Source organism: Rhamphochromis longiceps, linkage group LG3 (genome assembly GCF_057381845.1).
Source record: "Rhamphochromis longiceps isolate RC_006_pf linkage group LG3, R_longiceps_female_GT1.1, whole genome shotgun sequence".
Classification (NCBI taxonomy): domain Eukaryota; kingdom Metazoa; phylum Chordata; class Actinopteri; order Cichliformes; family Cichlidae; genus Rhamphochromis; species Rhamphochromis longiceps.
This window is the reverse complement of record NC_140559.1, coordinates 63,589,311-63,601,396: the sequence shown is the minus strand read 5'-3', so window position 1 is coordinate 63,601,396 and position 12,086 is coordinate 63,589,311. Positions and strand designations below refer to the sequence as shown.

At 41.8% G+C, this 12,086-nt stretch overlaps 2 protein-coding genes across 3 annotated transcripts in view; both read left to right on the top strand.

Annotated features, from left to right (window-relative positions):
• LOC146675695 (protein TANC1-like) overlaps positions 1-12,086 on the top strand; it is a 407,338-nt gene that overhangs the window by 207,306 nt on the left and 187,946 nt on the right. The window lies entirely within an intron of this gene.
• LOC146675702 (protein NLRC3-like) overlaps positions 1-12,086 on the top strand; it is a 33,503-nt gene that overhangs the window by 11,185 nt on the left and 10,232 nt on the right. Inside the window, exon 3 of one of the 2 annotated variants that reach the window (XM_085400619.1) lies at positions 2,601-3,700. The exons of the other annotated variant lie outside the window; for it this stretch is intronic. Coding sequence (XP_085256745.1) covers positions 2,601-2,796 — 196 coding nt within the window. The 3' untranslated portion in view covers positions 2,797-3,700. Of the gene's footprint in view, positions 1-2,600; positions 3,701-12,086 lie in introns of those variants that run through there. 2 annotated transcript variants of the gene reach the window in all.

Here is a 12,086-nt window from a genome sequence, read left to right as displayed (position 1 = left end):
GAAAAAGAGAGCTGATTATTAGCTCATCAAAACACAAAACAAAATCACAATGAATTATCGGTTAATTTCATTTAAAATAATTCATTAAGTATTTATGTACAATTCAAATTAGTTAATTACATATTTTGTTGGTTTGTTTTCTATTTTAATTATTTTACTGACACATTTAATGAATTATTTAATGATGTATTTATTTAATTCACGTTGCTACTCCTGGCCCTGCATCGCTGTTCATAAATACATTTTATTTGTCAGCTTCACCCATCAAAGTCAGGGGGCGGGGTTAATGCTGATCAAGTCAACACCATTGCTTTGGTCTGGTGGGCGTTCTTTTAGTGGGCTTTTCTCAATACTAAGTAGGCCTACACACCAGGGTTTGGACATGTGTGGACCCAAACTATACTTTTACCCTTTTTTGTGTGTCACCAAATACACTTTAATATTTTCTAGACAAGAATGTAGTGGCATAATCTTTAAGCTCTTTTGGCTCCAAACAGAAGTGACAGACTTGAGCAGGGTTCATTTAAAGGCTGACAGAAGTGGAGTGGTGACGGGGAGATGTTTGACAGGACAGTGTTTCAGCCTCCACAGGTTCATGTTGTGCTCCATCAGTCAGTGAAGATGAAGTCAGTGCTGATGAGGCTGTAGAGTGTGTGAGGGATGTGAATGAGGATGATGAAGATCTGATGATAGCAGATAAAAACAGGCTGCAGAGACTTTGAGCCATACAGGGCACACAGTGTGTGTACAGAACAGCTGAAATCATTATGGAGGCCTCACTGGAATATGGAAGCATCACAGTACAGCTTCAGTGAAGCATTAAAGTCTCTGATATGAGATGAGAAATGAAGCAGCCAGAGCTTTTTCATGAGTGGAAACCCACTGTGACTGTCAGCTGCTGCTACAGCCTCCAGATTAGCCAGCAGCTCATCCTGCTCAACATGGACCTGTGGTCAGAGTGTGTGCTGGATAATCCGGCCCAGGATGAGGCCAAACTGACATGGGATGAAATGTCAGTCACATAATTGAGCTTAGTGTAGTTTCATTTCTGCACAATTTAAAAACAACCAAAACTTTGTTCTGTCTTTTCTATGTTATACTGTAGACTTTCTTTGATACTGTGTCCAAAAGGAGCAGCTTTTACTTTGAAGGGGAGGCGTCTCTGTTTCCTCTTCAGGTTGGATGATGGAAGCAAATTAGTAGCTGTGTCCCAAAACGTCGGCTGCATCCTCCAGAGGCTGCATTTGAAGGCCGATTACATCACAGCCAGGCGATGAAGGCTGTCCGTATTTGTCGACTCCTTCAAATGTGCCCGACAAATGCGTCCTTCATTTCCCCGAATTTGAAGGATTCGTCGGGTGTGTCCTTTGTGGCCCACCATATCCCAGAATTCATAGCGCGGCCCAGCCAAATTTCAGCTGCCAACAATGGCGGCAGCTACTAAGTTTTCAAATTACTCTTATTAATCTTTCTGGGTCACAAAATAAACTTTTAACATATTTTCAGGTGAGAAAGTAGCTGTGTAAACTTCAAATATCTGCTTGGTTTATCAAGACATCGCATATTTGCAAAAGTGTGCCGACGTTTTCGGAGACGTCTGTTCCCCACCCGCTCGCTAGCAAGCCGGGGGGTTCAATGGTCACTCCAGCCAGCGAGAGCAGCGGACGCCCGGCTTCATCGTTTTCAGACCCCGCTCTTTCACTACTCAGGTGAAACACGATATATAAGTCACTCGGATAACTTAAAAATGTAATTGTTTGCCTTTTTTCTGTGTTTTATTTGTTCCGGAGTAAATCGGTTTGGCTGAGATCAAAGTTCCTCCGGGATTTTCACACAGCTGAATAAACGTTAAACAGGAAACTGATTAAACAGAACTGTGAGACGGTCGAGAATTTACGCCAGTGTCCTGTTATATTTTAGATAGCAAGGAGCAGACGGCCGAGTTTATTAAACTCCACCGACACAGCGGTGACGCAAATCTGAAGACTAGACCGTCCCATTTCACAGCCTCGCACTTCCAGCCTTTTCAGTCTTTGAAGGACCCGGCCCACGTAGACCGCGAATACCGGGTCCTCCGAAGGATGCAGCCGACGTTTTGGGACAAAGCTAGTGTGCGATGTTCTTTCAGTGTTGCACTTTGTAGACGCTCCCTGAGCACTGGTCTCACAGCCAGCTGCACATAGAGACCAGTGTTGTTAGTCCAGGTCAGAAGATGACTTGTTGGAATGAAAATGAGCTTGTAGTTTGTCTGCTTTAATAATGTGAGTGGAAAAAGGTGTTGGACTTCAAATATGTCCATTTCTTTCACACTTCACCTTTAAAAGTGAAGCCTTGTGGTTCCTGGAAGGAAAAACACGACTTTTTCAAGTCTTTGTCCTGTTTTTATGATAAATGTACGACTTTAATGTGAAACATTCAGAGTTTTTTCTCTTGTTGTGTTTGTTTGAAGCTGCTTCCTGTTGGCTTCAGCTGTTTGGAGTTTCCATTTTCTAAACTTCTACATTCTGAACCTTCTTCAGCTCTGAACAGATGATGAAACACTGAATGATTTCAAGCTCACACTTTGTCTAATAAACTTACATCTTTCATTCTTCATACAGATTGATGGACTGTGGTTTGTCAGAGATCAGCTGTGATTATCTGGCAGCAGCACTGAAGTCCAACCCCTCCCATCTGAGACAGCTGGACCTGAGCTCCAACACCAAGCTGCAGGATTCAGGAGTGAAGCATCTGTGTGGTTTCCTGGAGAGTCCAGGATGTGGACTTGAAACTCTGAGGTCAGTCAGCATGTTTTAGTTGTGCTGAGATGAATATGATGTGAAAGTTGTGCTGACACTAAACTGCAGACATCAGGCTGATATTATACTGATCCACACTGAGGATCTTCATGGTAAAGTCTGTTTTCTTCTTCTCTGGTTTAGTCCATTGACTGCAGCAGAACAATGTTCACATTTCAAACAGTGAGACTCAACGTATGGCCCGCGGCCCACACGCGGCCTGCCCACCTTCCCTGATTCAGAGAGAGGGGACCCTGATTAACTGTGTAGTGTTCTTCCTCACAGTTCTAAGTATCAGACACAACAATGAATAATCCACAGCTGACTGTCTTTAGCAGGTCAAAGGTCACGGCACACAGCAGACAGTGGGAAATATTATAACTCTGATCATTTATCAGCACATATCCATATGTATAAAAACAAAGCTGACACTGTGAGACTTGATCAGAGGTGTGATCATCACAGCAGAGGCCTTTGTGTCAAAGTCACTGAGGATCAAACAGAAACACATGAAGCAGATTTTCCTGTTCTGGCTTTTTATAGCAGATAACCTTCAAAATATTCTGCAGTCCATCAAAAACTGAAGCAAACCATGAATCAACATGTGAACATGAGCTGATGCTGCTGAAGTGAAGCAAAGTTACAGAGGTTTGATTACAGACACAGCTGAGAGTTTGTAATCTGTCATCATTTTAAAAGGTTTACATTTCTTCAGTATATCCACATTTGCAGCTGGTACCTCAACCTCCACTTGTCCAACACAACTGCTGTCCACTGCCTCCATGACATTGTGATTTTGCTGTTGGTCTTCTGTCAGATCTTCATCAATCACTTCTGCACGGGGCACACCTTCAGACTCTGCAGCTGCATAACGAAAGCCTGTAAGATAAAATTAGACATAAGGTAAATGTACACCAATATTCCAATGACAGGTGTGTGATTCATCTGGAAGTTATGTGCGGATTAGTGTACAGTGATAGCAATTTAGCATGTTTTTAGAGGGGGGGGGTTGTTTACCTCCGATGGGTGCTCTTTTTCGCTTCCGTTGCGTACGCCTTGAGTGCCGGTCCGAGTCTGATACAGGTATGTCGTCATGCCCCATGTGCAGTGTTGGTGCCCAGTCTGGATTTGTTACATCCATTTCATATGCTGGTTTGCCTGCAATAATGCCAAATCATAAGCTACTCAGTCGACATGATGTGGTTCTGCAGCATCACACATTAGCATGTTTTATCTCATTATCTATGACCTCAGCACATTGAAAATAACACTAAAAGCCTTTCAAGAGTGATATGAATTAATTTAGAACTCACCGGAAAGAAAATGCCGTGAGCAAACCAACAAAAAGCTGGGGATTGCAGAGAACTCGATATCCGCTCGTCTCACCGCTGCAATCCAAGCCTGACGTCTTTGTTTAGTAATATCGGATACATGGGATCCCTCACGTTGCCTCCAGGATGGAAAACGATGAAAAGAGAGCCCGTTATCCAGCTTCTTGCCTTCACGATCGTGTGATCTAACGTTGCAACCGACAACACAACACGTACGATCCATAGCTGAAATGGTATCCTTTGGCTGGCCTACTGTCATGGCGGAAGGGGGCATGGCCCATCTCCCGTGACATCACGCTCCAAAGCCCTATAGGTGGGAAAATGTACCATGTCGACCAATCAAAAATGATATGGAAACATGACATTTGGTTGTTTAGCAAAAGGGGGAAGTTTTAGGAGTGACCGGCAAGAGAGAGCGAGTGAGCGAAAGAGAGAGAGAGTTTTGATACGTGAGAGATTTGTGACGTTTACCGTGTTTGGTCTCAAGTTAGTTTGTTGTCTTGTGTATTTAGTGTGTAGCTGTTGTTTTGTTTTGTGTGTCAGTTCTACTAGTGATCGTCACAGTTGCTGCCTTAAAGCCAACAAAGGCAGATTGCAGTGTAAACGCTGAGTGACACACCTGCTGTCAGACCTGCAGGTTTATCCCTGTGCTGTTCTCATATGTGTTAGAGTGACACAAACTATTGTTTGACACCTGATTGTTCTGTAAATAGTTTGAAATGATTATATGAAAAACGTCTGAGCCTTGGCTGCATTTTTTGGTAAATAGTACCATATAACTTTGTTGTTTGCAAAACGTGTGCGTATTTTTAAAAGTGTACAATCTCTATTTGCATTTCAAGTTATGAAGATGATTCGTTAAACATGTGTGTGGTTTTTACAGTCAAAATATCACTTTCTACTTGTATTTTAAATTTTGTCTGAATTTAGATAAATTGTGCTGATACAGTTGGTCAAAATGAGAAAATAACAGATTGGCAAGATAAACTGTTTTTAAAGGTAAAATATAGAGGCCACATCAAAAGTAGTCAAGAAGGGTTAAAGGCTAAAAGCAAAGTTGTCACCAAGTACTGTTTATATTTGTGTGTATTGCTGCAGCTTTTTTGAGTATTAATTTGGTGCCTTTGTGTGAAATAATGGTATTGTGAGTGATCCATATAGTCACAAAGAATAGCCACTTGTTTCTGTGCTACCAAAGTTCCCCGGCTTTCATTCAAAATGTGTTTATCGTCAGCACCTGCACATTAAACTACTTAAACATTATAAATGTCTTCAAGCTCACACTGAGGCCTGTGGGGTACTATCAGCCACTGAGACAGTACACACATTTATATGTGTTTGTATATGAATATTTCATACTTTAAGACTGCCTGTTTATTTAAGGGAGATGAACAAAATACATTGGAATTGTACAAAATAATATCATGGATGATAAATTAAATAGATTTTAAGTAGATGCTTGTGCATTCTTAAAGTCTTATATGTTGAACTGAACTATGTGATCTGTTCAAAGCCTTAATCTTAATTTGAAGTGAAATGTGCATTTTGAGTTTATACACTATGTATATAAGGCGACCGTTTCCTTTTGCAGTATTTTTGTGTGGTGTACTTTTCTATGTCTTAACAAAAGGGGAACAAAGGTGTTTAAGTTCACCTAGGATGATGTGTTTTAATTTTCACATGGTCTTGCTTGAATTTGACCCTGACAAAGGCGTATGAACTCTGTCAGCTGTTTGGAGTTTCCATTTTCTAAACTTCTACATTCTGAACCTTCTTCAGCTCTGAACAGATGATGAAACACTGAATGATTTCAAGCTCACACTTTGTCTAATAAACTTACATCTTTCATTCTTTATACAGATTGTATCGCTGTGGTTTGTCAGAGATCAGCTGTGATTATCTGGCAGCAGCACTGAAGTCCAACCCCTCCCATCTGAGACAGCTGGACCTGAGCTCCAACAACAACCTGCAGGATTCAGGAGTGAAGCATCTGTGTGGTTTCCTGGAGAGTCCAGGATGTGGACTTGAAACTCTGGGGTCAGTCAGCATGTTTTAGTTGTGCTGAGATGAATATGATGTGAAAGTTGTGCTGACACTAAACTGCAGACATCAGGCTGATATTATACTGATCCACACTGAGGATCTTCATGGTAAAGTCTGTTTTCTTCTTCTCTGGTTTAGTCCATTGACTGCAGCAGAACAATGTTCACATTTCAAACAGTGAGACTCAACGTATGGTCCGCGGCCCACACGCGGCCTGCCCACCTTCCCTGATTCAGAGAGAGGGGACCCTGATTAACTGTGTAGTGTTCTTCCTCACAGTTCTAAGTATCAGACACAACAATGAATAATCCACAGCTGACTGTCTTTAGCAGGTCAAAGGTCACGGCACACAGCAGACAGTGGGAAATATTATAATTCTGATCATTTATCAGCACATATCCATATGTATAAAAACAAAGCTGACACTGTGAGACTTGATCAGAGGTGTGATCATCACAGCAGAGGCCTTTGTGTCAAAGTCACTGAGGATCAAACAGAAACACATGAAGCAGATTTTCCTGTTCTGGCTTTTTATAGCAGATAACCTTCAAAATATTCTGCAGTCCATCAAAAACTGAAGCAAACCATGAATCAACATGTGAACATGAGCTGATGCTGCTGAAGTGAAGCAAAGTTACAGAGGTTTGATTACAGACACAGCTGAGAGTTTGTAATCTGTCATCATTTTAAAAGGTTTACATTTCTTCAGTATATCCACATTTGCAGCTGGTACCTCAACCTCCACTTGTCCAACACAACTGCTGTCCACTGCCTCCATGACATTGTGATTTTGCTGTTGGTCTTCTGTCAGATCTTCATCAATCACTTCTGCACGGGGCACACCTTCAGACTCTGCAGCTGCATAACGAAAGCCTGTAAGATAAAATTAGACATAAGGTAAATGTACACCAATATTCCAATGACAGGTGTGTGATTCATCTGGAAGTTATGTGCGGATTAGTGTACAGTGATAGCAATTTAGTATGTTTTTAGAGGGGGGGGGGGTTGTTTACCTCCGATGGGTGCTCTTTTTCGCTTCCGTTGCGTACGCCTTGAGTGCCGGTCCGAGTCTGATACAGGTATGTCGTCATGCCCCATGTGCAGTGTTGGTTCCCAGTCTGGATTTGTTACATCCATTTCATATGCTGGTTTGCCTGCAATAATGCCAAATCATAAGCTACTCAGTCGACATGATGTGGTTCTGCAGCATCACACATTAGCATGTTTTATCTCATTATCTATGACCGCAGCACGTTGAAAATAACACTAAAAGCCTTTCAAGAGTGATATGAATTAATTTAGAACTCACCGGAAAGAAAATGCCGTGAGCAAACCAACAAAAAGCTGGGGATTGCAGAGAACTCGATATCCGCTCGTCTCACCGCTGCAATCCAAGCCTGACGTCTTTGTTTAGTAATATCGGATACATGGGATCCCTCACGTTGCCTCCAGGATGGAAAACGATGAAAAGAGAGCCCGTTATCCAGCTTCTTGCCTTCACGATCGTGTGATCTAACGTTGCAACCGACAACACAACACGTACGATCCATAGCTGAAATGGTATCCTTTGGCTGGCCTACTGTCATGGCGGAAGGGGGCATGGCCCATCTCCCGTGACATCACGCTCCAAAGCCCTATAGGTGGGAAAATGTACCATGTCGACCAATCAAAAATGATATGGAAACATGACATTTGGTTGTTTAGCAAAAGGGGGAAGTTTTAGGAGTGACCGGCAAGAGAGAGCGAGTGAGCGAAAGAGAGAGAGAGTTTTGATACGTGAGAGATTTGTGACGTTTACCGTGTTTGGTCTCAAGTTAGTTTGTTGTCTTGTGTATTTAGTGTGTAGCTGTTGTTTTGTTTTGTGTGTCAGTTCTACTAGTGATCGTCACAGTTGCTGCCTTAAAGCCAACAAAGGCAGATTGCAGTGTAAACGCTGAGTGACACACCTGCTGTCAGACCTGCAGGTTTATCCCTGTGCTGTTCTCATATGTGTTAGAGTGACACAAACTATTGTTTGACACCTGATTGTTCTGTAAATAGTTTGAAATGATTATATGAAAAACGTCTGAGCCTTGGCTGCATTTTTTGGTAAATAGTACCATATAACTTTGTTGTTTGCAAAACGTGTGCGTATTTTTAAAAATGTACAATCTCTATTTGCATTTCAAGTTATGAAGATGATTCGTTAAACATGTGTGTGGTTTTTACAGTCAAAATATCACTTTCTACTTGTATTTTAAATTTTGTCTGAATTTAGATAAATTGTGCTGATACAGTTGGTCAAAATGAGAAAATAACAGATTGGCAAGATAAACTGTTTTTAAAGGTAAAATATAGAGGCCACATCAAAAGTAGTCAAGAAGGGTTAAAGGCTAAAAGCAAAGTTGTCACCAAGTACTGTTTATATTTGTGTGTATTGCTGCAGCTTTTTTGAGTATTAATTTGGTGCCTTTGTGTGAAATAATGGTATTGTGAGTGATCCATATAGTCACAAAGAATAGCCACTTGTTTCTGTGCTACCAAAGTTCCCCGGCTTTCATTCAAAATGTGTTTATCGTCAGCACCTGCACATTAAACTACTTAAACATTATAAATGTCTTCAAGCTCACACTGAGGCCTGTGGGGTACTATCAGCCACTGAGACAGTACACACATTTATATGTGTTTGTATATGAATATTTCATACTTTAAGACTGCCTGTTTATTTAAGGGAGATGAACAAAATACATTGGAATTGTACAAAATAATATCATGGATGATAAATTAAATAGATTTTAAGTAGATGCTTGTGCATTCTTAAAGTCTTATATGTTGAACTGAACTATGTGATCTGTTCAAAGCCTTAATCTTAATTTGAAGTGAAATGTGCATTTTGAGTTTATACACTATGTATATAAGGCGACCGTTTCCTTTTGCAGTATTTTTGTGTGGTGTACTTTTCTATGTCTTAACAAAAGGGGAACAAAGGTGTTTAAGTTCACCTAGGATGATGTGTTTTAATTTTCACATGGTCTTGCTTGAATTTGACCCTGACAAAGGCGTATGAACTCTGTCAGCTGTTTGGAGTTTCCATTTTCTAAACTTCTACATTCTGAACCTTCTTCAGCTCTGAACAGATGATGAAACACTGAATGATTTCAAGCTCACACTTTGTCTAATAAACTTACATCTTTCATTCTTTATACAGATTGTATCGCTGTGGTTTGTCAGAGATCAGCTGTGATTATCTGGCAGCAGCACTGAAGTCCAACCCCTCCCATCTGAGACAGCTGGACCTGAGCTCCAACACCAAGCTGCAGGATTCAGGAGTGAAGCATCTGTGTGGTTTCCTGGAGAGTCCAGGATGTGGACTTGAAACTCTGAGGTCAGTCAGCATGTTTTAGTTGTGCTGAGATGAATATGATGTGAAAGTTGTGCTGACACTAAACTGCAGACATCAGGCTGATATTATACTGATCCACACTGAGGATCTTCATGGTAAAGTCTGTTTTCTTCTTCTCTGGTTTAGTCCATTGACTGCAGCAGAACAATGTTCACATTTCAAACCTTCAAAGAAGAAGAAAAATCCTCCACTGGATAATTCACTGTGAAACTCTCCAACTCTTCATTCCACCTTAAAGTCTGTCTGACACTGAAATCCAAAGCAAAATGTGCGTTTGCTTTACAGACAGCAGTCCAACACAAACATACACACATCATCCAAAACACAGTCCAACATCCAAATCTCCTCCACTGCCAGCATGAATGATGGGAAAGAGAAGGAGGAACACTCTGACATTCAGGGTTAGAATGAGTTTCATGAAGCAGACTGTGAAGATCAAAGCTGCATTAGAAAGCTTACATGAATGAATGAGTGGACAGAAGTGGACAGAGATCATCTGAAGCACTTCAAAGGCTTTAAATCAGCACATTTCTCTTTATTCTTTATCAACTCTGTTAGTTTCTCTCAGTTTTCTGTGGAATGAAGCTAACAGCAGGCTAATAAGATGCTGACCAATAGGTTTCTATTAAAGGTTGTAATTTGTATATGAAAAAGTGCTTTGGCTCAGCAGGGATCAGCTTACAGGTAGAATACAGCTGCTGGATGGGATTAGCATGTCATAGCTATCTACCAAACTGCTAACTGGGGGATTTCAGGCCATCTATGGATCATTTTTGCTAACTGTTTATTCAGCTTAGGCTCACAGGGCTGCAGCCTGTGCCCTAGCTGTCATAGGGCAAGAGGCGTGGTCCACCTGCACAGGTGAGCAGTCCATCACAGGGCCAACAGAGAGAGACAGAGAAGCACTCTCTCACATCCACACCTACAGCCAATTTAGAAGCACCAATGAACCTAAGCAGCATTTCATTGGACTGTGGGAGAACATCCAACCTCCACAGAAAGGCCAACAAGCTTCAACCTACAACCTTCTTGCTTTAAGGCACTAGTGCCAACCACTTTCCCCCATTTCAGCCCAAATCCTGCATCTTCCTGTTTCTGACTCCAGGCCAGCTCCACTAACACTTTCTCATCAGACACTGCCACCTAGTGGAGGAAGTCTTAGTCCCATTTGAAGCTTCAGATTACAGTTAGTTCCTTTACAAAGAGGTGGAGGTGGTGGGGCCACAGCACCATCATCACTGAGTGCCATAGGACACTTAACCTTTGTTTCCATATGCTGGGAACTTCCTGTTGTTCCAAGGAGGACTGGAAAATGTGTGAAAATCTCCCAGTCAGTTCCTCACAGCACACTTCAATCATTTCCCTCCCACAGCATCAGGACCAGGGCTTTTTCTCTCTTTGGTCCCACTAAGAGATTTCCACACAAACACCTCATCAGTGGGACTCTCAGAGCTACCAGCCCTTTGCTACAATCACAAAGCTCTTCATTGAAATCAATGATATCAAAGCTGGAATCAAATGAGTCCAAGTCTTCTGCTGATTCAGCATCACATTCATCTTTGCTCCTTGTTCTGCATCCCCACCATGGACTTCATTCCTTTCCAAGCCAGCCTTGAGTGTCCTTTATTCAGCTCACCCTCTGCTTTACTTTTACACCTGATTTTAGCTGCTTTATCTCTCTTTCAACAAGTTTCTGTGCCTCAATCTTTTTCTTCTCTCCCTCATAACAAGACAGCTTCTTCTGCCTGAGAACATGTTGGAGTGATTTACTAATCCAGGGCTGCTTATTGGGGAAAATACTTCCTGTTTCCAAAGTAATCCCCATTTTTCCCAGAAAGAAATGTAAGTAGAAATCGATGACCTAAGTGAGAACATGAGCCTTTAACAATAGCAGCAAAATATCTCTCCAATCTCAATACTCCCTCTCTCGACCTCTGGAACACCAGAGGTCACAATACATTGTGTTGGGTCACTCCTCGGCCCACTCAGCTGCTTCCATGTCCATCCATGGCATCGTGGACATCGGGGTCACCACTCCCGCTCTGACCCTCTCTAGCCATCCTCTGGCTCAGCAAATCAGACAACCTCATGTCATCTAAGTGGTCCAGTAATAAACACCAGTTCCCCCTCGAGAACACTCCATGCGTAAGATTAGGTTTTTTCTGCGTCCCTCTCTTGTGGTCCATCATGCCTCGGGCCTCCAGGATCCTCACCCCCCTGTGGTCGCCGAGATCTTCTGTAAAGCAAACCAAACACCTTTTCCTGCACCTCCCTAACTTATCATCTTTGGGACTCTTTAATCAAAAGCCTGATCCTAATTATCTTCTTGACTTATTGACTTGTATTTATATATATTCTTCAACGTTACTCATCATTTTAAAACTCTTAAAACGCTGCTTTCACGTCCCTGCATGCGTTTCCTGTCGCTTGCCTTATCTAATCATCAACATCCTGTACACAGAACTCTCGCTGCTGCAAGGCCTCCACTCTGACCTAGAATCTCCTTTCACAAGAAAATCATTATAAGCGCCTATTCTACTAAAAGATCCAAAA